The sequence below is a fragment of the Podarcis muralis genome, chromosome 14, assembly GCF_964188315.1.
Source record: "Podarcis muralis chromosome 14, rPodMur119.hap1.1, whole genome shotgun sequence".
In the NCBI taxonomy this organism is placed as follows: domain Eukaryota; kingdom Metazoa; phylum Chordata; class Lepidosauria; order Squamata; family Lacertidae; genus Podarcis; species Podarcis muralis.
The window spans coordinates 23,259,448-23,286,307 of NC_135668.1; the positions used below are offsets into that span (position 1 = coordinate 23,259,448).

A 26,860-nucleotide genomic window follows, 5' to 3' on the forward strand; every position below is an offset into this window, starting at 1 on the left:
GTAGAGAGCAAGTTCTAACATCTGTCTCCCTGATTTGCTAGTTGTCTGTGTGCAGGAAGTGTTTTGTTTGGCTTTTTGCTATAGTCCAGATATTTGGGTATATTACCACTACCAACCCTCAGCATTGACTACGCTGACTGGGGTTGATTGGATTTGTAATCCCAAACCCTAGAAGGCACCAGGGTGGAGAAGGCTGGCTTGAGACATTTGAACAGGGCCGTCTTTAGCATATTCACTGCCAGGGTACAAAGATCCGCCCAGCGCCCCCAAATTTAGTTTAGTCGCCCCCAAATTAACTTTTATTGAGCTTTTTTGGGAGAAGAAATTGCTCACCTATAACAACAATGCAACGGAAAAAACGTCTTTCGTTTCCTGACACATCGGGAATATTTGATGCTACAGAGTAACAGAGCGACGGAGGAGGTGGGCAGGGACTTTTGCTCCATTGCTTTTCACTGCTGCCGATAGAGAGGGACCAGTATACAGTTAGGTATACATTTGGCGCCCCCCAGAATTCAGCGCCCGGGTGCCCAGCACCCCTTGCACCCCCAGGTAAAGACGGCCCTGCATTTGAAGGCTGGTTGGCATCTGTCTGTCTCAGGAGACAATGGAGGAGTGCACCTTTAGGGGTGAAGTCAAACTGTTGGAAGGCTTGCTGAGATGGGAGAGACATGCTTTTTGCAGCTGGGGTAGATGAAGGTATCCGGTTGTGTTGCTGCAGATGCACCATTGTATTTCTTCTCTCTGTTCTGCTCCCAGTGGTCATTCCTCCTCTGGTCACTTCTGTAAATGCACAGCCTGTCTGTCTCGAGGCTTTTTGGTCTTTGTAACACATCATATACATTGAGGATGCAGGATACATAAAAATAATAGTTATTACCCACATCATATTGTTTCAGCCATCCCGGAAAAGGGGATGGATAATGTGATGTTAAAAATCCTTCTTCCTCTCACATCAAGCTTCCTCTCACATGAGAACACCAAATGGTGCCTCAAGGAATAAAAGCATTACTCCCAAAATAGAGATTAGTGTATTTTGAAGAACAATTATTTCCGCATACAACTCTGCCTCTAAGATGCATCTGCAAGTGGAAAGACCAGGTTTAACAGGGTGATTTAAAATCCAAAAGGAAACTACAAAGGGAAGCCCAACTTTATTCAAAAAATCTAACATATAAACTTTCCTTTTTAATAATGTTCAAGGGATCACTAATTTCATGTTACTGCTTGCAGCTTCAGGAGGCTCTTAAATTAATCACATGGTTTAGCAACAGCTGCAGCCACACTAAGAATATACATTTACAATTTCTTAAGTCAGCCTGTGGTCTTTCTTGAAATAGAGGCAAGTTCATTTCAAAACCAAGAAGAAAGTATATATTTAGGTTAACCAAACAGCAGATTATTTTTAACATCACTGTTCCATAGATTTCAATATCTGGGCATCCTCTTACCACAAAGGTCTTAGAAAGTCACTTAAATTGTAGCTCTGTTCTTCCATTAGGTACATCTGAAGATGACCAAAATTTGATATAGTTGGATATACTAATTACTAGTTGAGTTTCAGGCTCACAAAGCTAGCATTATTTGTCACTATTTTGGGAAGAGCAGGGTTTTTCTCTTGGTTGCTCAACAACCTCCTGCCAGCAAAACAAGTATATTGTCAGGCTCCTATCCCAGAATGCAATAACAGTGGCACTTACTTTGGAGTAAGAAACAGATCTTTGTTCAGGCACAGTATGAAGCGCAGGTCCAGGAGTGGTGAGGGTACATGAGGAAGACGAGTGATCCACAATGAGTTCCTCACACCTCTTCCTCCAAGCTTGTAAAGGGTGAGTCTGCTACATACGCACCTGCGAACACCTCCTATGCAGGTGCAACTGATCCCACCTACAACAGTGACACTTTGTTCATGGTGACAACACTGTGTCCTGTCCCTCTGCCTTCGGCTCCTCTTGTTCAGCATCTCCCCGCTCCCTAACGAATCTCTGCACACCTCAGGAGTGGGGCAGTGGGGAGAGCCAGTAGCTCTGCTTCCCCATCTGTGACACCTGTAGTTACAAAGGGCAGGTTCCCATCCTTCATCTTCTGGTGCCTGTTATCCTGCCCTCCATCAGCTCTATCTCCATCGTCTTCCTCTTCTGTTTGGGACTGCCGTGGCATGCCTGATCTTGATGGGACCGAGGGATTCATGGCATATACTGCTATGTGACTTTAACATAGTGCTACATTGGACCCAATATCATACCAGGCTTCAACTTAAGGACCAGAAATATCATTATGTCCACATGGTGCCCTATGTATTCAGGCATCATTTCCTGCCCTTATCATTAGTCTTTCCTGGTGTTGCCAGGCACCAAGCCCAGTGAGGACCTCTAAGGCAAGGGAGTGCAGCCAAGCAGCTGGAACTCTCCCGGCTCATGTGGCAGGAAATTGCCAGCCACCACTGCCTGTCAGAAGCAGCCAGTGCTTATTTCTTCAAGCATCTTGTAGGTATCAATACCTGTTAAAGGAATACCTTCAGCTATTAGGTAGCTCAGAGACAGTCCATCTTCTGTATTCTCAGGGGCTGTAATATCCTTACAGTGGTTCAGAAGCCAGAAGTGTACTTTGCAGCACAAAATGAACTGCTAGGCATCTATGCTTACTGAAGTCTTCTAGGTCCACTGGGCATCCCCTTCTAGATTGCTCTGCGAGTGTCGGCATTGCCCAATAGCAAGTAATCAAGTTACAGAAAAGTCAGACATCTCATTACAACACATACTCTAGGATTTATGCAACACAAATTTGTGCTTTGAATTTAGCTCCCTTTGTTGGTGGAGAAGAGAATAATTCGAAACGTACAGAAGATGCTTAAGATTTGCAAATATTTCTTGTTCCTCCAATTTTTGAATGAGGTATCTGTGCAATCAAGGAATGGGAAATACAGTTCTGGACTTAATTACGTATCTGTAAAAGAGATGAACTGTCTAGCTGGAATGTACAGTCTGGAGATAACCATATAAACTAGTTTCCTGCGGTGTTTTTGAGCTTCCTAACTTAAGATTGTGCCATTCTGTACTCACTCATATTTCTATTCTCTTATATTGCACATGAATAACTCAAGGAAATTGCTTTTCCATTCTATTTCCTGAAGTCCAAAATGCACCATTATTTCGTTTTGCTTTCTGACAGCACTGTTCTCAGTATTTTTGACCTGCATAAACCACAGTCTTTCAACTTATCTCAATGACTCTAAAATTATATTTTGACCTCAGTGTTCCCTTTGATTATAGTGCCCAACCATCCATTTCCCTCAGAACCATCTATCTTTTTTTCCTTCAGCTGCCTTTTCAATGCCTCGTGTTTTGTTTGGTTTTAAACCCATATATTAATTTTCTTTTTAGCCCTTGGAGAGCTTGTTAAAAAATATTGTTCTTCTTAAGAAGAGCTGCCTGTGGATATGCAAGTTATCAGATGAGTCAAATTTAAGGAACATGTGCTTAGCATTTGTGTACATAAGAGAGCTGGTTTGGTTTACTATGTCGGGGCTGGCAGACGTGGAGTCAAATCCTAGCTCTGGATTCACAAGGAAAGGCACAATTTAAACCATGGGCAGACACTCTATTGAAAAAGGTATCACAGATTGCACAGGCAGAGGAGTTTGTAGAAACTCTGAACACAGGATGTGGGCCTGTGAGGCTGCAACAAATTCAGGCTCTAGTGCTACACTAATGCCTGACAAAAAGCACTCCCCCACCAAGGCTATTGGGGTGGGTGCAGATTTATTATACCTCACATCAAAGTAACGCTTTCTCTTTGACTTAATTTGTGGCAGAGATGGATTTAGGGTAGGGTGGGTGGTTCCCCTGCGCAGGGCACCAGGCTGGGAGGGGGTGCAAAATAACCGTTGCCACCACCTATATTTATATGGGTACCTACTGAGAAGATCCACAATAAAACAACCGTAAAGGTAAAGGGACCCCTGACCATTAGGTCCAGTCGTGACCGACTCTGGGGTTGCGGCGCTCATCTCGCTTTATTGGCCAAGGGAGCCGGCGTACAGCTTCCGGGTCATGTGGCCAGCATGACTAAGACGCTTCTGGAGAACCAGAGCAGCGCACAGAAACGCCGTTTACCTTCCCGCCGGAGCAGTACCTATTTATCTACTTGCACTTTGAAGTGCTTTCGAACTGCTAGGTTGTCAGGAGCAGGGACCGAGCAACGGGAGCTCACCCCGTCGCGGGGATTCGAACCACCGACCTTCTGATCGGCAAGTCCTAGGCTCTGTGGTTTAACCCACAGCGCCACCCGCGTCCCTAAAACAACTGTACCAAAAGGAATTATTGTGAAAATAAAAATATGCTTTGTGAGGAGGAGGAGTCCAATTTTGTCCTCGCTCAGGGCGCCATATTACCAAATTCCATCCCTGTTTGTGGCACGGTTGCCGAAAAGACTGGACCCCACTGTTTGTTTCTTTATTATTTAATCCTTCGTTAAAAATCTGAAACAGCGTCCGTAGTCTGGTGTCTTAGAACTTTGAATTAGTTTCTAGTTACTAGTGAGTTGTGAGCCAAACCTGGGTTACAGTCTCCCCTAAAGTGCATTGCCCCAGGGCTACAGCTGCCATTTTCATTTTATTTTAAAGACAAGGAGAAAGAGAGGTGAAGTAAAGTAAGCAAATTAATTCTTGTCAGGCAGAAGTTAGGTTGGGGAAGGCCCATAGCTCAGCAGTACAGCATCCGCTTTCCATGCATAAGGTCCCAGGTTCAATCCCTGGCATCTCCAGGTAGGGCTGGAGTGTTCTTGCATGAAATCCTGGAGTGCTACTGTCAGCAGTGTGGACAGTACAGAGCTAGGTGGATCAATGGTCCGACCTGCTATAAGGCAGCTTCCTGTGTTTCTGTAAGGCCGTTGTAAAAACTACTGAGATATGTGCATGAAGCTATTTGCTTGAAAAATAGTATGCAAGTTATTTAAGTACTGTTAATAGAATTAAATTCTTTGTACTTGTGGCAAGTAGTTTAGTATGTTAGTTCATGGTCATTAGATTATTTGCCGAATAAATCGCAGGGAAACATTTTTGCCTGAGTTAACTTCTTTCCATGGAATGATATTCTGAGCTTGTTGTATGTTACTGCCTTTGTTCAGGTGTACAACATGTTTCAACACCAGAGCCTTGGAGTTAAAGTCAATATTCGAGTGACTAAGCTTGTCCTTCTTCAAAGCCGTCCTGTAAGTTGGTGACAACCTGCTATGGTGGTGTTTTTATTTTGCTCAAAACAACTGTCTGAAATTGTGACTTTGATAACCATTAAATGATAGATGGGTTTAATAAAACAGCATTGAACAGATTGCAGAGTTCCACAACCCATGTGCTGTAGCCATCTTTGGTGAGGTTTTTTTCACTGAAGTGAGGAAGTGGCAATTTACCTGAAATTGACCTGGATCCACTGGTGGGCTGCAGTTACAGTAATTTCTGCCCCAAGTCTGGAAGCCCATTGCTAGATTTGCCTTCCTATCATCCTTAAGATTGACTGCTTTTGATTATATGTATATATGCTCCTAGGCAGAGCAGGGTTAGAGCAGAGCCTGAAGAAATCTAGTTGAGTAGGGAGAGATTGTGGAGAAATCTGCCAGGGCACAGGCACTGCCAGGGCATAGGCACAACCATGGCAGAATCTGGAAACCAGGGACCAAAACTAAGCTAGACCCTGGTAGAGTATTGGCAGAACTGTAGAGAATCTACAGTTTCCCCAGAAATGATTTTACAGATCCCATTGCTGGTTACTAGATAGAACATGATTTTATTGCTTGGGCTGCTAAAATACTGTTTGGCAATCTTCATCCCACTGCTCCCTGTAGTACTAGTGCAAAGTGAAAATGCACCCCCTCTGCTATTGCAGCAGGATTTCTTTCCCATGCAATGTGGTCCTCTCGTCTAGGCAGCTGCCTCTGTGAAAGCTAGCCCTGGCAGAGTTATTCCTCTGGTCCATATTAGTTGCCCACATTTTGTCCATATTAGTTTGTCATGAAAGATTCTTGGTTCATGTTCTACTGATGGCCTACTCATTGCTTGCAGATTTGCCACCTGGGTTGATCCCCTCCCTGCTTTGTGTCTCTTCAATTCCTCTTTGTTTCCTGAAGGCCAAGCTGTCCATTGGGCATCATGGGGAGAGGTCCCTGGAGAGTTTTTGCCATTGGCAAAATGAAGAATTTGGTGGCGCAAAGTACCTTGGAAATAATCAGGTGCCGGGAGCACGAGATGACACCCCTCCAGTGGATGCTGCTGTCTTTGTCACCAGGTAGTGATTTTAATTCAGATTGATTGATCCCCTCCAAGACTGGCATTTTTTTATTTCAGGTGCATCCTGCAACATGTTCTTGACACAATAATAGTTGTATTACTGATGGTGGATTTGTTCTGCTTTAGTTTGTTTTGTGATGCTTCCTCAATGCTACCACATTATTTCTGCCTGGAGGGGCTATAGGAAATCAAAAGCATGACAAAAATACAACAGAACATTTCTGGTATGAAAAGTTACTGGATTTCAGCAGGACATTGCAGGAAATGCACTGATTGGAAATAAAGCAGTATGATTGCCCCCAAACATTGATGGGCATAAGTAGTATTAAAAGCAGGATCACATGTGACTGTCCTAGTATAATCATGAGCACAGATAATCATGAATGAACAATAAAAAGGAATGTCTGGAGGAACCCACTGATGACTCCCACTGGCTCTGGGTTCTGAGAGGCTCTTGGGCAAGATGCTGTCATTTGTCATATGGAGAGATGGAAAGAGATTCTTAAAGCAGTGCCTACCCTATCCCAGAGTGCTGTTTACAAGAGACATCCCTTTACTCTTTGCTCTTCACTGGGGACTTGGGCAGGGTCTTTCATTCTGTGTTGTGTCCAAAGAAGCTGAACTCCTCCTTGCTTCTTCTGTCCTGCCCTAGTGGAAAGTGGAACTGGCAGAACTATTGGCACAATGGGCTTCTTTCTAATCACTTATCCTTATTAAATGCCCAACACTGTTATCAAGCATTGGCCATTATCAGTAGCAAAACCACATAAAAGGTAAAGGTAAAGGTACCCCTGCCCGTATGGGCCAGTCTTGCCAGACTCTAGGGTTGTGCGCTCATCTCACTCTATAGGCCGGGAGCCAGTGCTGTCCGCAGACACTTCCGGGTCACGTGGCCAGCATGACATCGCTGCTCTGGCAGGCCAGCGCAGCACACGGAACACCGTTTACCTTCCCGCTAGTAAGCGGTCCCTATTTATCTACTTGCACCCGAAGGTGCTTTCGAACTGCTAGGTTGGCAGGCGCTGGGACCGAACGACAGGAGCGCACCCCGCCGCAGGGATTCGAACCGCCGACCTTTCGATCGGCAAGTCCTAGGTGCTGGGGCTTTAACCCACAGCGCCACCTGCGTCCCAGCAAAACCACATAAACAGTCTTAAATATGGGCCATGCTGCCTATTGTGGCTGTCCTCTGGAGAGCCCCTCCCTGTTTCAAACTTAGGGCTTTTCTCATCACCAGACACACACTGATGTTTGCTTATTTATACTCCTGCCACCACTGGGGTCTGCTGACCCTGACTTTACAACTTTCTTCTCTGCTTTTCTTCCTCCATCCTTGTTACACATCTGTATTCTCTCCCCTCTTAATTCACCAGAGGTGGTGCTGCTTTCCTCCATCCCCTCTTACACATCTGTATTCTCTCCCGTCTCAATTCACCAGAGATGCTGCTGCTTTCCCTTACTCCTAATGCAGTCAGTATCTTTCATCTCTTTCCCTTGTTTCTTCTGGTTCAGTACCTGGCTCTATGCTTGTTCATTCTCAATTTCACACTCACTCACACATTCCTTCTCCTTGCCTGCCCTCCTTTCTAGCCCAGCCACGCTCTCTCTCTCTCTTCTCCTTCTCTTGCGCTGGATTCCATTCATCTGCAGTCTCTTCGCTGCACCTCCTCCTTTCACTCCCACTTCCTTTCCCCATCTCTTTCTCAGTGGCTGGGACCTGCATGCAGTGCATCTCTCACCCCACTGTTATTCTCTGCCAGGTTGAATAGTGCTGCATCCTTAGCTTGGTCACCCTGCTTCATCCTTCCTAGGTTATGTTCTGGTCAGACTGCCAACACCTTAGCATGCTGGAGAGCTTACCTTGCTTTAGATTCACAGAAAACCTAGTTGAGTTACTGAGTTTAAACAAATACTATGTTTGCAAATGGTTCATATGTATATTTGGTAAACCCTTTTATGTGAAAGGTTCACAATATTTCCAAAGACATGTGCCAGCCAGATGGTGAGATGGGGAGAGCCATAATTCCCACCCCCCCTGTGTTGCATTTCCCCCTCCTTCATAATCCCTTGGCGTCAACATAGTTATTCATTTTTAAGATTCAGGGTGATTTGCAAACCAAATACAATTAAAATAGAAGAACAGTTTTAAATGGTCAATAGAGCCTCATGAAACTCAGTTAAAATCTTATCACAGAATTAACAGCCGAGCTTAAAGTCCCTACAGGATGGGAGAGGTCTTAACCAACTTCAAAAATATCAAATGGGGCTGGTCTAATGCACGTGCTTCAGCAGGGGGATCCTCAGTGAGGTTGCCACTGCTGAAAAGTCTTGGCTTATTACAGTCTAATTTCAGAATCCCAAGGCACATGGATTAGGGCCCCTGTGATTATTGCATATAGACCTCTTTGGGTAGCATTGCTGGAGAAGCAGAGTATAGAAATTGGGGGGGGGGAGTGAAAGCGGGTGATACCTTAGATTCCCAGATTTACCTGTGCTTTAAATTAATTAGCACCCTTGCTTCAAAATGTAACATTACATTTACATTACATAATGTAATGTGCTCTGGTCCATGGGGTCACAAAGAGTCGGACACGACTAAACAACTAAACAACAACAACAACATAATGTAAATTAATTAACACTCTTGCTTCAAAATGAGGTTAAGTGCTAACCTCTTGATCTTCTTTGAACCCTGTAGCTGAGATGTGATTGGATTCTCTGATTTCTCTCCCCACTTCGATGTAAGCTTTAACACACACTCAAGCACACTATATTGTTGAGAGGGGCAGCAAAGGTCCAATATTTTACCTATTCTCCTTCCTTACCCACTGGGTTGATTTACCAAATGGAATGCCACATGTACTTAAGCGTTTGGAGCAGCTAGTCACTCAGGGAAAACTTGGGACACCCTCCAAATTATATGGATTTGGAGACGTTTACAGAAGTAATAATAGATGGGGCGCTCCAGCTGCCACTGGTTTGGATAATGGACTCAAAGATTAGCTCATTTTGTGAGAGAATTGGGCACCATACCAGTGCAGGGCTTCAGCAAAACCACATCCACCCTGCAAAATAAGCCAGCGCTGTGTTGCCACAACCTTTCCCTTCCTGTATATCCTTTTGCTTTTGTTTTTTTGTCCTGTTTGAACTTTCCCCTGCATAGGAAAGGACAGTGTGTCAGCTGGAAGATTTCTTGGCTCAACTCTTTTTGGTTTCTGTGGCACAAAAGTTAGCATTTTCAGCTAGGTGCTGCAAGCTTCTTCATTAAACGTTGGCTTTCAAAATGCATGTACATGTCCCTGGATGCTCCCCAGTGTGTCCAGTTTGGAAGGGCTAAGCCAGGGAAAAGCAGGAGCTGGTTTTTCAACAGCTGCAGCTGCTACAGTTAGCATAAGAACTAAGCTCTTAAGGGCCAGCCTCTAAAAAGGAACTTTTTTCTGGATTTTGTAGGGCAGGCTATGTTTGTTTTGGGCAATGGAGGAGCCAAACGCAGCTTATAACTGGGAAGTTGTATTTTAAATTTCTATTTATGTGATTGCACCCCACCTTGATAGCATGCTGTAACATAAGAAAAGCCAAGACAATCTACTCCAGCATCCTGTTCTCATGAATGCCTCTGGGAAGTCCAAAAATGGAATTCTCCCCAACTGTGATTCCAACCAGCTGGTCTTCAGAAGTATACTGCCTCTAACAGTGGAGGTACAACACAGTTGTCACTAGTAGCCACTGATAGCTTTATCTTCCATGATTTTGTCTAATCCTCCTTTAAAGCCGTTGGTGGCCATCACTGCCTCTTGTACGAGGGAGTTCCATAGTTTAACTATGCATTTTGTTTAGATGAAGGGCAGTATTAATAATAATAATTTCACCTTTGCCCTTTGCTTTCTGCAAGCTTTCCTGAAGCTAGAGGGTGGGGGCACAATTAAAATGATTTTCTGATACATTATTTTCCTTATGACAAGATGTAGCATGCTTGAGGAGAAGGACCAAGGAAAAGTTTTCATAGGACTGTGCAGAAACTACCCTGAGATATTTCCCTAATCTTATCAGAAATTCTTCTTTTGCTGCCCTTGAAGTTCCACAGATGTTTCTCTTCTGCAATAATTAAATTCACCTCGAAATGTCAGTTCTGGTGAGATTTGCCAGTAATTCTCTGCTAATTGCTGAAAAAGAACCTTTATTTGATGTGCTCCTTCCTTCCTTCCTTCCTTCCTTCCTTCCTTCCTTCCTTCCTTCCTTCCTTTCTGCCACACCACTCTACACTGAGCTCCCTGTATCTTATCTCTCTCCCTCTGCACTGGCTGCTACTGGATCTGATGCAGTAGGCAGCTTCCTTAAAAATTGTGTCCTTCACTTGTTGTCTGAAGTGGTACAGGCCTCTTTACCGCCACATTCAGCTGTGTGCATATATATGGCCTCAGAGCTATTCCATCACAGAATGTGGCTAGTGGTGGACTGACAGTCAAATCTTTGTTGTTATGAGCAATGGCCAACAGATAGGCCAGGGATTTTGCCTCTGAATCAAGTTAAGATTGTAGATGTGGAAATGCATTTTTGTAATGCTCTCACACTCTTGCACATACAGACACAAAACACCCGTCTATAAAAAGCTAGGACATTAGGGAGAAAGGTTTGGCATAGTTTTGTAGGTTACTAGTGGAGATTAGTGTAGACACAGCTCATAATTCTACCACCTCAGTCAACCTCCCCATTCTGCATAATGTAAATACGCAGCTAGCTGCCTACATTTTCTTTCTCTGTTCCCCTTCCTGCTGCCACGTTAAGAGCTCCCCAGTGGACCGTTTGGTGTTGAGGGATAAGATGATTTTGCAGTCCTGTCAATCGCAGGTGGCTAATTTTGCTGCACTGTTTTCTAGTGTGGAGCAGTGGGAGCATCCAGGGAATCGCCTGGAACCACCAGCTCCCATTGTCATAATTTTGGTACCAGAGTGCAAGAGGGAGAAATGTCGTGTTTTTATTTGCTAAGCTAGCAAGCCCCTTAGGGGAAGAGGCTTTTCCAGCCGTGGCCTCCCGCCACTTACTCAAAGTTCACAATAAAAGCATCTGTTTGATTTACCAGTTTATATAACATAATAAATCCTTAAATAAACTTCTGTCGAGCTGGCTCTGGGAACTCCTGTGAGGGTGCTTGCGCCAGCTGGGTCAAGAGCAGAATGTCATCAGCCGCCTTGTGGAAAGGCTTGTATTTCAAGCATTTAGATGCAGTAGAGCAGCCCTGGATTCCTTTGGTTCACTGGTAGCAGCTTAAGAGTTTCTTTTGCTTCAGCCTGAATTAAATCCTTTTTGATGACTCTCCTGAAAGAGAAGCCTGGAGATGGCTTTGGGAGGAAAGAAAAATGAAAGCAATGGATTGACAGTGTGCATTTAATAAATTTTAGTTATGATGCATTGAATCGCCAAGGGTAAAGATGGGTAGAGCATGGTTAGTGCACTAGGACTGGATCTGGAAACATTTTAACTGTATGGTCAAGATTGGGGTGGAGGGGTTGATTCTGCAAGTTTGCAGCAAAAGCTGGCTTTGGATAGTGCCAGCTGGATGTCACACCAATATGCCTCTGGTCTCGATCCCTGGAGCAACTGTTTTTAAAAACCCAGCCAGATGGGTGGGGTAAAATATTAATAATAAAGCTTTATAAACATATTAGTAGTTTATTCCATTTTATGAAACAAACAGCATACAATAGTTAAAGGAAAAGTACAAAAACTTTAGAACATTACATTCATAGTTTGAAATTCTCAAACACTCTCAAATATTTTGGTTTTGTTAAAAATTAATTGGAACAAAGTAACGAGGTGGGTAAGTCCACCTAAAGCCAGAGGACTCTTTTTTTTTTTTTTTTTTTTGGTATTGAGGGCCGCATTCCCACTTGGTCAGCCCTCTAAGGGGCCTCATGCCAGCGATGGGCACAAGCAAGGCGGAAGTGGGCAAGGCTATCTACTTGCCCATGCTCAAATACAGCACACACATCCCGCGCATTTTCTTGTACACTCAAGCGCACGCACACACCAAACTTGGACAACATTTAATGGGGATTAAACAGACTGACAGAGGATCAGTTCTAGCAGGGCTCTTTTGATGTCTATATACACTCATGCACCTGCACACTAACTCTCTCCTGCCCCAGCAATTAGGTCATGGAGGAGAGCATTTCAGACCAAATTGCTGTGGGGAGGGTGACCTCGGAGACTGCAGCTGCCGAGAATGCCCCTGAAAATGCCACCCACACCCGGGTACCACAATTAAATTTAGAAAGGTTTTCTATTTGCTCCGATAGAGCAGTTTTTCCAAGCCTAATCACGTTGTGTTTAGTGCATATATAAATGTTCAAGACTGGATTCAATGGTTTTATTATATGTATATGCTTATTTTAATGAATATGTTGTGCATCATAGCCTTTCGTGTTTTTAATTACTATTTATTATTTTTAGGACAGATTTTTGTGTCCACAAGGATATGCCCTGTGACACTGTGGGTAAGTAACTGAGCGATTACGTTCCATTTTTATGAGGGTTGGTGAAACCAAGGCACTTAGGATGGTGTTGGAATCCAACTCCCATCAGCTCCAGTCAGCATGGCCAGTGGTAAGGAATGATGGGAGTTGTAGTCCAACAATATCTGGAGAGCCACAGTTTGCCCAGTTCTTATCTATGTTGCCTTTATTTTATATGTGGAGTTTTCTGATCAAGCTCAGAAACCACTGTCACTTTCCAGTGCGCATAAAACATTATGGGTAACTTGCAACTTACAGGGCATTTAACTTGTACGCATTTAGCTTTACCTGCTTGGCAAAAAAAAAATTTAAAAAAAATTAAAGGGAGAAGACAGAGGGTGGGCGTGTGGGCAAAAAAAGTTTGGCAATGTCACCCACCATTGAACCCAATGTGTTTTAACGCAGAATAACCCCAGCGTAAGTTGAGTCGCCTGTACATAATACATTTGCATATTCATGTTTATTCCCTCAACTTTTTCTACACTGTGTGCTAGACCTGGCAATTAATTCATCTTTGCTTAATTGGTTTGACATTGTGACACTGAAAATTGTAGAATTGTACAGTGAAGTTGCTAAGGCAATCAGCATCTGGGTTAACTCTTGCTAAACTGAACTATTCTTCATTGTAAATAAGAAATGAATGTCCTAAAACTGAAGCTTACAAGGTATAAATCAGAATACTTTGAATTAAAATGCAAGTCAATTAAGGGAAAAGGAATGTTCTATAAGAGTATCATGTACTGCTAGAGCCAAACCCTGATAGACTGGGAGTGGGGAGCATTTTTTCAGTCTGAGGGCCACATCCCCTTATGGACAATCTTCCAGGACAGAGGCACATACCAGTGATGGGTGAGGCTAGAAGCAAAGGTGGGTGAGGCAATAAATGCAAATTTTACCTTTGTACAATAGAAGAGTTTCTGCACATGCTCACACAGCCCTCTCTGTCTTCTGTCCAGCCAAACAAGAGGTATTATCATAGTTCAAGGAAGCAGTGCAGCCAGGCTAAAACATATAAGGAGAGTACAAAGAAGGGCTCTTAAGGGATTTATCCTGGAGAAAGGGTGTGCGGCCTGGGGAATGTTCTGTGGGCCAGATAGAGTGGCCCCTAGCATAGATTTTTGTGGTAGAAAATAGTAACGTGCAGTAGATAGACTGAAACTGGGAAAATTAAATATATTTCCAGGATCCATCCTTTCTTAGACGATTGCATGGCAAGGATTGTACAGTAACTTCCCTGTTTATATCAATGGGAATTTGGCTGGATCATGCTGCTTGGGTATATCTACACTACAAGCCTCTATCAGTTTTCTTTCTGTTTAAATGTCATAGCTTCCTCCAAATATACTAAGGAATTGCTGAATGCGTTAGAGATCCCTAATGCCACTTCTAGAACTGTATATACCAGATTCTCTCTCTCTCTCTCTCTCTCTCTCTCTCTCTGTGTGTGTGTGTGTATGTATGTGATTGACAGCTAAAACAGCTTTAGTGTAGGATCGCAAGGTGAAAAAGAGGGCAGAGCTCCTATACCAGGGGTACCCAATGTAGAGCTCTCCAGATGTTGGACTACAAATCAGATCAGTCACAGGTAGCATAGCCAGTGGCTAGGATGAAGGGAATCCATCAACATCTGGAGGTCACCAGGTTGGCTGTCCCTATCCTACACCTTTAACACTTGTGTAGAAGCAGGAATTTCAGTAGGTGTAGCATTCATAACAAGTAGTACACTGTTTGATGCTTTATTTTCTTTGCCATACCTGACCTGTTCATCCCAATGCACCTAAAAACATGGGGCACATAATATACATAGAGAACAAATTCAAGGATAAGGCTAAGGCAAGTTGGTTAACCTGTGTCTACTTGGGTTATTTTGCACATTTTACGTAATTATGTTGGTTTTTGTAGTTTCATTGACTTTTTTTTCTTGCATGTAAGCTGCCTTAGGGCTTCTAGAAAGGTAAAATAGAAATGTTTTAAATAATAAAATGTGATAGTTGAGGACTCATAGTTGAGTATAGAGTATTTATAGTATAACTTACATAGTTCAGTTTAGTTGGGTAGGAGCAAAACTCCAGTCCTTAGAAATGTGTATTTTGTGTGAAGACTTTATTGCATGTTTCAGAGAAGTAGATATTTTTTCAGCTTTAATATTTCCTTGCTATATCTGCTTTCTGTTAACATTATAGCGCTAAGCATATTTTCTCAGAAGTAAGTCTCTCTGAATTCACTGAGATTTATGCCCCCAAAAAGTGTGTTTGGGATTATAACTGTAGACTTTATCAAATATTCAGTTTGTGTTTGCAGATTTTAGTACAGTCATAAAGGGGAGGAATTTGGAAACTTCCACTTTTGACTAACCAAAGCTTGCTGTGTTGCCTGTATCTGCACGTATTATTAGTTTTAACCATGGTTAGCTTAAACTATCCAGCTTCAGTAACTGTGGTTGAAAGTTAGCCTTTCTGAAACTAAACAATTTGGTCTGGTGTCAGTATAAGGCATCTTCTTATGTTCCTAATGAGCACAATTCCCTCTTCGGCTGCCCAGAGAACTTTTATGTTAAGTGTCGGCACACAAATAACATAAATTAATTAATTTAAAATGATGGCACAGTGGCCAGTGTTTCTGTGTATTCTCCATTCAGCTTGTATTAAGCCAGATATATCTAATGATCCAGATTCTGCACAAACCGAAGTATTTTCTTGGAAGCTGTGCTTGCTGGAGAGAAAAAATGGCACCAGGCGGCTTGCATTTGTATTTTGGCAGGGTGTGCTTGCTGGAATGGATTGCTCAGGGAATGGAATTCAACTGCCAAGGTAGCTTTGAAGGTTACATAATGACTCAACCAAGCTCAAAAATGGGGAAAAAATATGTAGGTATGTATATGCGGGATAAGACTGTGCTGGCTGCTCCAAGAATCAGAACAACCACATTTGTGTTGGAAAGAGTCTGCTGGCACTTAATGTATTTGCTCAATTGGTTACCTGGCCCCAAAGGACAGCTGAATTCTTTCTTTATTTGAAAAAAGAGAGAGAGAGAGAGAAAGGAGGATTTAATGGAAAAGGCATGCAAATTTCTTGCAATAGCATTGTAAGCAGCGTAACTGCAAAGAACCCACAGCCTCGCCCCCGCCCCCCACCAGTACTGAAATGCAGGCAGCCTTGCTTTTATGCCGTTCAGGGTTCCCTGTTGACAGAAGCTAGTTAAACAGTCTGTGGGCTGCAGCCGTCAGCCCTCAGCCATATCTCTCGTGTTGTGACTTGAATCAGTTCTCCTGTTTCCTGCTGAAATCTCTGTTCCAGCCACGCTGCCTTTGAGCGAGCCAAACAGTGAGAGTTCAGCGTCTCGCTCTTAATATCCTGTGGAAGGAGACTGGACGAGCTTTGCATAGCTTGTCAGAGTCTAACCTTGTTTTGTAGGCCAGCATGTTTGTAACCCTTTGCAGGTTTTAGGGCAATCTCCTTTGCTCTTGCAGCCCAGAATGAAAATGTGAGACATGAATTGAGTTTAAAGAGTCACGACTTTTTTTTTGCAATAGCAACTATCTGCAATTGGATGACCTTAGCTTAGCTATTTCCTGGGGGCATCCCTAACTTGAGGATAAAGCTGGGAGAAGTTCCTGCCCTCTCCCCATTTGAGTGACGTCACCAGGCGCTGGATCTGAAAATTACCTCTGTGACTTTCTTTAGCCACTTGCATTGAAGGCAAGTCAAGAGAGGCTGCTGGATGCTGGTCAGCATCATTCAGAGCAGAGGTTGGCAACCTTATCTGAGGATGGGCCAGTCGACGGTAAGAGTGGGCAGCGGCAGGGGGCACCATGGCCAGTTAGACACTTTATCCTAGGCTGGATCTAGGCACATCAAAAAAGCGTTTCAGGAAAACGCGCTGTAAACTTCATAATGGGAAATCACATTGGTGAAAGACGGGACTCCACAGCACCCTCTGGTGTCACAGTGTTATAATGCACATAAAACACCTTTTCTTTACTAACGTAGCTGAGTCACCTATTCCCTCTCTGCTTGCATACCTGTTAGTCGTTACTGATTTTGAAGCCAACAAGTCCAATTAAAATGCCTCCCCATCCTGGGATAGGAACATAGGAAATTGCCTTATATCAAATCAGACAATGGTCCATTGAGCTCAGTATTGTCCCCACTGGTTGGCAGCATCTCTTCAGAGCTTCAGATAGGGGTCTCTCCCAGCCTTACCTGATGATACCTGGAGAGCTGGGGGATTGAACCTGGGACCTCCTACATGCAAAGCAGATGCTCTACCACTGAGCTATGGCTCTTCCCCCATGAAGGAGAATTTCATACCATCTGCATTTTTAAGCAAACTGCCCTGATTCATATCTCCTGGACTAATACACAGATTGGAACATAGTTGCTGCCCAGATTTTATAAAGTCCTTACCAAACTTTAAGGTACATACTCGGAGATTAAATACAATAGAAAACCTTTGCTGAGATTAAATATGTTTTTAAACATGCATTTTGTGATGCAATTATTTTAAATGCATTTAAAAACATGTATTTTAAATGCAAGCATTGATATGGATTTTTTTAAAAAAATGACAGATGAATGGCAGAATGGACAGCTTAGAACTGACACATGTATGAATGAAGACATGTGAAACTGACACGACCAAACTTAGAATTTTTCTGATGTGGAATATACAAAAACAAAACAAAACAAAACAAAACAAAACAACCCAAATGAGGTTCTCTTGGCCAGTTATGAGAAATCCCCATAAAATTCATTCTCAGCTCACAGAAGGACAGTAAGTTAGACTTGCTGTGCAATGAAAAGATGGGTGGGTGACCAGGAATGAGGGCATCACTGTCAGTGAGATGCAGTGATTAGAGTGTTGGTCTGAGATCTAGGAGACCAAGATTCTGACTTAGCCTTGGAGCTCACTGGGTGACCTCTGGCCATGCACTTACTCTCAGCCAAACGTACCTCACAGGGTTGGTGTGAGGATAAAATGGAGAGGAAGAGTAACCATGTATGCCACCTTGCGCTCCTTGGAAGAAAGGTGGGATATAAGTGTAATAAATAAATACAGTGGTACCTTGGGTTAAGAACTTAATTCGTTCTGGAGATCCATTCTTAACCTGAAACTGTTCTTAACCTGAGGTACCATTTTAGCTAATGGGGCCTCCCATTGCCACCACGTGATTTCTGTTCTCATCCTGAAGCAAAGTTCTCAACTCAAGGTACTATTTCTGGGTTAGCGGAGTCTGTAACCTGAAGCGTCTGTAACCTGAAGTGTCTGTAACCTGAGGTACCACTGTAATAAAACTGAAATAATATTAAGACAAGCTGCATTTCACCCTTGTTGGATTGTTGTTGCTCCCTCCTCTTCCACCACCATGTGAGCCCTCAACTTGCAGTGTGTCTTCTTACATGGGGGTAAGGCAAACTTGCCCAGGCTGGAGGGCAGAGGAAAGTCGGTGTTGTGATAAGACTGGGCTTTGGTTCCGTCTCTGTTCTTTGCCTTGCTTTACTACTGTTTTGAGGCTTTTCTGTGAAAGGTTTGGTACACAGAGGCTGTGAAGGAAGAGTTTATTTGAGATGATTCCTCAGGCTTTGGTTTAAATCTCATTGACCACTTATTAGAACCTGATGCAGGTGTGCTTCTCCCAATCTCTTTTGTTCAGAGATGGGGAACAGGTATTCTCTCCCCCCTCCCCACCGCCGGAATGTGAATTCCCCTCCCGCTATAATGTTTATTCCCCCCTCAATAATGTGAATTTGTAATTATGTACATTGGGCCAAAATGTGCCACATACTCTCAACTAAAAAGACTAGAAAAGCTTTTGTTAAATAACGAAGTAAGCCAAACCGTGTCTCACTCTATATTTGGTGCCTTGCTTTGTTTTTGGGTGTTGTCATTTTAATTCTTATTATGACTAGAGATCTCAAAAGATGGAAGTGGGCTGGGCCTCTCTGAACCTACGAGAGGGCCTGCCTGGCGGCCACCTGCTAATCATAACCCTCCCCCCTATGCCATGCCTTGAAGCGATAAGAGCATAATAAAATCCTCGATGGTTCAGGTGAAAGGTCCAGCATCCTGTTCTTACAGTGGCCAACTGAGAGACCCACAAGGAGGGCAAAAGAAGGACAGCTCTCTCTTCCATTCATGATACCCAACAACTGGTATTCACAGGCAATCCAGAACCAAACAGATTGACTTGACTTTGGAAAAGGCAGTTTCCTATGTCCTAAATTGGCCTTCACCCTGGGAGTTGTGTTAGTCATTAAGAATATAAGAGAAGCCCCAGTGGATCAGGCATCTGGTCCAGCATCCTATTCCCAGAGCAGCCAGCCAGATGCCTATAGGGAGCCCTCAAGCAGAACCTGAGAACAACAGAACATTCAAGACATTGAGGGGGCAGGGAGCAATGATGACTGCCAGGAGGCAGCTGGTGAGAGTACTTCCACTGCCATCACTAAATGTTTTGACCAGCCCCTCCCCCAAATCAATGAAGTAGTGCCTGGCTCATCCTTCACCTCTTCCAATTTTCCACCAAAAGTACTCATTTGAGAATTTTCGGCTCAGCCCGAGTTTTATTGTGTGCTATATATGGTTCATATCTTACCTCAATGGCAAGTGTGTCATTCCAGCTGCAGTTAAAGATGCCCTCCCTTTGCAGTTAGCCATTCAAAACTGCCAAAGTTTTCTACATGATTGTATCCTGGTATAGTAAATCTAATTGCTGTCCTTAACTGGGAGAGGTAATTTTGGTTTTGCTCCACCCTGTTCACTTTGCTAGAATCTTTGAAATAAACATTTTTAGCCGTTTTGTGCCTCAGTATCAGCGTGCAGAATATTGTCTACCAAAAGCAACCTAATTCCAATTTCATTGTAATTTAAAGCACATCCTTTACGTATCTCAGAAAGCAGGCAATCGTATATGCAGTTGGACTGGCTGAAGACACAAGCCGAACTGATGTCCAGCTAAGAAACTTCAGCCAAACAAATGTCAACAAAGGCTTTTTGGAATCCTTCCCAGCTACTGGGTGTGTGAGGCATGAGGTCTGTTTGGAGGCAGATGTGGACGGAATAGCTTAAGCGTGTTAGAACTGGAGGCGGGATGTTCCATGGAGAGAATTGCAACTCCTGGAGTTTATCACTTTTGGGTGTTGCCAAAGCTTTAAAATAAGGTCCAGTGAGAACTGGAGTGTATTGCAACGGGGGGGGGGGGGGAGGTTTTGTAAACACTTATTGGAGACCCAAAGAGCACTTCATGGCCAATATGCAAATATTTCTTCCTTACAGTTAGCTTTTTAAAACTCTAATTCCATGTACATTTACTGGCAAATGAAGCCCACTGAATACAGTGGGATTTACTTCTGAGTAAACACACTTGACATTGGCTTGCACAGCTGTGGTCCTCACACTTATTCGAAATCACTGGGACTGTCTGAACATAGCCAAGTTTAAGATGGGCCAATGATCAGATTCCAGACCAGGCATACAAACAAGTGGGATGAGGCAAAGAAAGGAGAGGCGAGTTTGTTCTAAATATGAGTGGGTCCAACTGAGGTGCTAGGCTTTATGGTACAGATAGATCCTGACTGGCTTGTGGGGTCAGCTTTCAGAATCCAGGCTGGTGCTGAAGTCTAGAGCAGTGTTTCCCAACCTTGGGCCTCCAGCTGTTTTTGGACTACAACTCCCATCATCCCTAGCTAGCAAGACCAGTGGTTAGGGATGATGGGAATTGTAGTTCAAAAACAGCTGGAGGCCCAAGGTTGGGAAACACTGGTCTAGAGGGCTCCCTTGACTCACAGAACTTCTTATGAGCAGCACTGGACGTAAGGCATTGGAGACTGGCTGCTGGAAGCCCTGTTTTCAGACCCCACATTCCCATCAGCACTTTGCAGACTTCTAAGTGTAAACATGCATACGATTGGACTGTATAGCTTGAACCCTATGCACACTTATCTGGGAGTAACTACCATTAAACACAATGAAACACATTTCCAAATAAACATGCATAGCGGTCAGGCATTACCTTAGCTGTAATTATAGGTTTTGCTAGTATTCTGCAGTTTATTTTAAAAATGCATATGCTGCCTCATTTTCAAAGAGCTTAAGCTAATAAGTGAAATTCAGTACTCCGGAGTATGAACATTAAAAACTCAGCAACTTCACTGCTGAGAAAATGCAAATCCCAACTAATCTCAACATTGATATAAATCCATACTCAGATTCTTGCTGATGATTGGCCTTTTGCCACTTCCTTAGGATATCTCCAGGAGTCTTTCCAGATGTATGTATTTGCCACCTACAGTGGTCATGGACTAGTACTCAACTTCTTGTGACAGTGTTCTTGGAGTTTACATTTTGCATGCAAACAGTAAAGCTGTGCAAGCCACTTGCGAAGATAACACAGTTTCCCCTTCCATGCCATTTCAGCCATCAGGGACAGTCTTTTAGCATTTGTTTAGTTTGGATTTAGGTTCTGGTGCTGGTATTTGAGTTCTGTGGCTTACGGGTTGAAAGCATTGGTTCTGTGTATCTATTTTGCTGGTGTCTTAGAGCTCTGAACAGTCTCTTCTGTCTGAAATATCTGCTTTGGGATGCCCTGTGCCCCTGGCAAGAGCTTAGAACTTTATTAAATAACTGTATACCTTTATTAATAGTGCAGGTCTTTGACCCCTTTTGTATGTCATGTGAGTAGTAATGAAATATTATGTTCCAATTGCTTATGAGGAAGCAGGGTTAGAATTGTTGCATTTTTTTCCTGAGTGTCGCAAGAGAGCATGAAGGTGTTGAAGGCTCTACTGTGATTGTTCATTAGTTGTGTTTTTAGTAGGACCTCAAGATTTAGTTGGATAATTGGTAGGGGCCAATTTTATTCAGAAAGAACACATTCCGATTAGCAGAGTTGGCATACATATTTTTAGGATATTTAGGTCTCTCTGTGTTGCTGTAATAGGGAATGCAAAACTTTCCAAGGTTTAGCTGGTGTAAAACGATTGTGACAGCTGGTATGATCAGATTGGGAGCGATACACATTCAGCATAATTGTGTGCGCGCACACACACATTTATGCCTGGAAGCTGTTTATGTTGCTTTTAATCCAGAGGATTTGTTGGGAAATGTTAGGCATCCCATCACATGGCATTTCATATTCGGTTCCTCAGTAACAGGGACCGTTAAGCAAAGTCAGTGCAAAATTGTTGCTGTTTAAGCTGTGGCTGTGGCAAATATTTTCCACTTTTGATATTCAGTTTGAAAGTAGCCCATTCTATGCAACGGAATAGATTCCTGGGGGTTGCGGAAATCATTTTACTCAGCATTATATTGTTTCTCTAGGGTATAGGAGGTGTTAGTTGTTGTTGTTGTTGTTGTTGTTGTTGTTGTTGTTGTTGTTGTTGTTATTATTATTATTTATACCCTGCCCTCCCCAGCCAAGGCCGGGCTCAGGGCGGCTAACAAGCAATAATAAAAACAAGTTGAATGAATACAACTTAAAAACAAGATTAAAATACAACATTAAAATATTGAAACATTAAAATATTAAAATGCAGCCACATCACAGGAGGAGAAAGGAAAAAGAAAGAGGGGGAGGGAATCAAATTGGCTCCAAGCCAAAGGCCAGGTGGAACAACTCTGTCTTACAGGCCCTGCGGAAAGAAATGCAGATGGGGTAGTACCTCTGGTGGGGGACATGCCATGCTCCTTCTGGGGTAGTTTGTCCACCTTTGGTCCCCAGCCTGTACTCTGCTCTCACCTGTGGTTCCTAGAAGCTGTCAGCATGCGACAGTGGCCACACCCTGGGAACAGCTTTGACTGGCCAGCTAAGCCAATGAGTCTCAAACCCTCAGTGAGTTAGGGACTTCCCTTGCATGTGAAGACAAGCTCAAGCAGATTGAGCGGACAAGACCAATAGTGGGCCCAATGGTCAAGAAGGCATTTTCTGCTCATGCTATAGAGCAAATTGAGGGGCAGATGGGGCTCATCAACCTGGGAAGGTAGCCCACCTAGGAGAAGGAAAACTCTGATCCTAAACCTCCTTTGCTTTGTGGGACATCTTTGAGAGAAGAAAAGGCTAATGAGTAAACCCTATACAAACCTGGCGTGGAGTCCCTGTGACAGTTGGCTGGTGCCTTGTACACCTTCTTCCAGCAACTTCTGCAGCCAAACTGGTGCCAAATGTATTGTTCTGCTTTCCTTTAGACCACATCAGCGAAGCTGAGAGGGGGGTCTTGTTGTCTGGGCAGCCCAGGACCTCCATACACACTGCCCAGGCTTGTGCCTTGGGGAGTGCAAAGAACAGCTGCTGTTTGATTTGCATACTGTTTTAATCAGGTAAGGTAAAGGTAAAGGTACCCCTGACCGTAAGGTCCAGTCGCGGATGACTCTGGGGTTGCGGCGCTCATCTTGCTCCACAGACAGCTTCATGTGGCCAGCATGACTAAGCCGCTTTTGGTGAACCATAGCAACACACTGAAATGCCATTTACCTTCCTGCCGGAGCAGGGGGCGAAGGTATTTGTCTACTTGCACTTTGACGTGCTTTCGAACTGCTAGGTTGGCAGGAGCAGAGACCAAGCAACGGGAGCTCACCCCGTCGCGTGATTCAAACTGCCGACCTTCTGATCGGCAAGCCCTAGGCTCTGTGGTTTAGACCACAGTGCCACCCACGTCCCTTTAATCAGGTAGATTCACATTAAAATTCTAACCGAACTGAATTTCTCCCCATCTCTTATCTAATGTGAGATTATGGGTGCTTGTGAACAGACTCATATGGGGTACCACAGCCAATAGAATTAAAACTCAGTGGTGGGCAATTAGCGAGGGCAAGGAAGAGGAAATGAAATGAAGCTATTAAGTCATGTTTGTGTGTTATCCTCATAAGAATGAATGAATGAATGAGTTAGCCTCATAAAGGAATTATAAGAAAGAGTGGGACCACACTGCTGCCCTATCCCTGCCGTTGTGTATGTATGACCATCTCTGCACATTCAGCAAAGGTTTGAACAGAGAAGAAATTCCCATTGCGTAAGTTGCATGGAGGAGCTTGTGCAATTACAGCCAGCTTCCCCTTCAGATCTTGGTTAAACATGCAAACACCAGGGGGTGGCATTGACAGGTTGCAGTAGCAGTTAGAGGGTGGGGTGATGCCACTTACCTGATATCCTAGTGAGATCAGGGCAGTGCCAACACACTGCTAGAGCCAATTGCACAAAACTTGTTGGTTCCTTGCTCCTCATCTTCCTAATACTCCACAGTGGTAGTGGTGACAGGAGATCACGTAAGCAGTGCCCCCACCACCACCCAACCACTTCTCGTAGGGTGGAAACATTGCTTTTATCTTCCTTGAACATTTTTAATAGAACGACAGGATAAAAAAACCATTTTAATAAACAAACAAACAAACAAACACAGGTGTGTTTACAACCAGTGCTGAAAAATTGGAGGTCATTGCCAGCATGAAAAGAAAGCAGTTTCAGCCTTAGATCAGATGGCAGGAATTTTCACCTTTTCGTTTTTTGAAGTGAAATTCACAGAGTGGGAAAACCCCAGAGGCGGAGCACTGATTTGGATGGTGATATCAGTAGGACTGAGGGGGGAGTTGCTTTGGTTTGCATTTTACTGTGAACCTACCCAATTTCTACTTCCTAAAACAATGCACAAACTGAAATGCAGCTATCCTTCAAAGCGTGCACTTCTGTGAACTCTGCAATGCAGTTCTCTAAGTCAGTACAAAAATATGACAGTGTGCATAATGTATATAATAAGATAATGTACGTATGAGAGTGCATTATATTGGGGGGGGGTTGCTTGCAAAAATGTGTATATTGCAGAAATTGGATTTAAAAAATAATACATTTGGATACATTTGCATTAAAATGCTGACTTTTGTTCGTAAACTGATTTGGAAATGCAGAGAACTGAACTTAAAGACTAGGAAAATGAGAAACAGAGAGAAACCAAAAGTGGCATCCCTAGTATCAGCACCTGATCTACAACAGGATGTGTTAACCATCCCATTGGTTGTGCTTGGATGCCCTTAAGCTCCCAGAAAAAGGCTGTTACTAGTGGAGTGGCAGAAATTGTATCTTACCTTTTTGTTTCTTTTTATGCACAAGCAATGATGCAGCAGGTCTGGGGATGGAGGGGAAATGATAAAAACCGAAACGAAACCTTAGGTGAAGCAAAAAAACAAAGTGGGGGGAAGCAGTTGGAGTCTGAATGAATGAAAAAAATATATTGTTACCTCACAGTATGCTGACATGATAGGAGATATCCATTGGCAATAATTGCATGCAACGCCTCAGTGAATGTGACTGAAGCTTCACTTCCCTTGTGGGCTGAGGTGGGGGAGGATGTCTGAATTCAGAGTAAACGCTTCAGGGCCAGAATGTGCTGTGGCTTGCTTCTAGGAAGCACGGCGGTTCTTGTGTTTTCTTAGTATTTAGCTATCATATTCTTACATTTGACTTCCCAGGTTTACTGGGTCATATCCAATATTCATTCTACTTAGTGTAGTTTATAGAAATGTGTATTTTGGGTCCATTAATTGCAGTAGGGCTACTCTGAGTAGAAACATAGTTGGATGCAACCCCTTACTTCCTTCTAGTGCAAGCATTTTATTTTTGAGAGTTTAACTTTTATGCTGATTTGGTCTCTTTTAAAGAAGTGTCTACCAAATTCTCAAAAAAAAAAAAAAAACCAGTTCTCAAACTTTTTCTTTTTGGGGACCACTTCAAATTTCCTAGAATGGAACAACTGATGGAACTCTTAAACTTCCTCTGTTCTGCAATGCAAAACTGGCACACAGCACATATTTTAACAACCACAATTTTCTAACATGAAGGAGATGCCTGTTTTTGTGAGCAAATTTCTGTAAAATTGGTGTAATGTTTGTCAGCTTTAGCCTGAGGTTCAGCTTTCATCCTGCTTCTGCATTTGGACTCAAGGGCAGCAATTGACGAAAATCCCCATCTTGTACAGGGACAAGAATAATGAAATTATTAGACTGCACCAGCACTGTATTCACTGTATTCTGAAGGTCATAGGACAGTTCCCACCCCCCCTCTCTCTCTCACAAAGGCGTAGCTGGGAGAGGGGGTTGTGGCACTGGGCACCACACCGCACTTATGGTTGGGCCTGCAGCGCGCCTGAGCCATGCGTCTCTCCTGGGAGTGATATGGTGTCTTGGGTGCCTGCAGGCTCTGCATTGCCTGAAACGGCAGTGTGGGGCTTGCGTCTGCCTGCCACTTCCCCTCAGCCGCCCCACAGCTGAGGGGGAGGCGGCAGCCAGACTCTTTGGATGCTCCACAAAGTGCGCTCTGTCCCTGGGCACAGGGTGCACGTGGTCTCCTGGTGCCCGAGCGGCTAGCTATGCCTCAACTGCCTCCACCCCCTCTCTCAGGTTTCAGGGAGCCCCACAGGCAAGTAGGTGATCGCCCCACCATGTACATCTCTAGCGTAACCCAAAATTATTGGGACAAATAACAAGGACATCTGTTTGATTCAGCAAAGCAATTTTTATGATAAATTGCATGTGAAAAGAAGCTATATTTTAATCTTTAAACATCTCCTATCCCTGCCATCAGCCTCCAGACCCATAAAGTCAATATAATCATAATATATTATTCAATACAGCATGTCAAAAACTCCCTTCTGGGAAAAATGGATTCAGCGTACGGCTTTGCAAATAGAAGGCAAGCCGACACAATGCAACTCATTTGTCTCTAAAGCCTGTTAAGATCGTTGAGTTGCAGATCCCCAAGATAAGCAAGCTAACATTGTTCTCCTACTCATTCTTCTGTGGTCTCTGTGTTGAAGCCAAAATGTAATTTAGAGCTTTCATTTACATAGTCCTTTTTGTACTGCCATGTCTTTTTAAAAGCTGTCTAATGTATTTACCGACCCACGTTAGAAGCTTTTTGAAAGGGAGTGTTAGTGAGGTCAAGGCCTTGGCCGGCTGTTTCTTTCCAAATCAGATAGGACTGTAGAGATATGTCAGCGCTCAGTATAAAATAAGATAAAACTCCCTGTGCACGCCACCCAAAACAATTGACTATTGGAATTATCAGCATGTAGAAGTGTGA

At 43.5% G+C, this 26,860-nt stretch overlaps 1 protein-coding gene across 3 annotated transcripts in view; it reads left to right on the top strand.

The window, feature by feature from the left end:
- ADAMTS17 (ADAM metallopeptidase with thrombospondin type 1 motif 17) overlaps positions 1-26,860 on the top strand; it is a 173,567-nt gene that overhangs the window by 34,017 nt on the left and 112,690 nt on the right. For all 3 annotated transcript variants that reach the window (XR_013390667.1, XM_028705340.2, XM_028705341.2), the window contains exons 5-7: positions 5,128-5,211; positions 6,124-6,281; positions 12,734-12,777. Coding sequence is in view for 2 of the 3 variants with exons in the window: in XM_028705340.2 (XP_028561173.2) it covers positions 5,128-5,211; positions 6,124-6,281; positions 12,734-12,777 (286 nt within the window). In the remaining variant the exon portion in view is untranslated. The remainder of the gene's footprint in view (positions 1-5,127; positions 5,212-6,123; positions 6,282-12,733; positions 12,778-26,860) is intronic.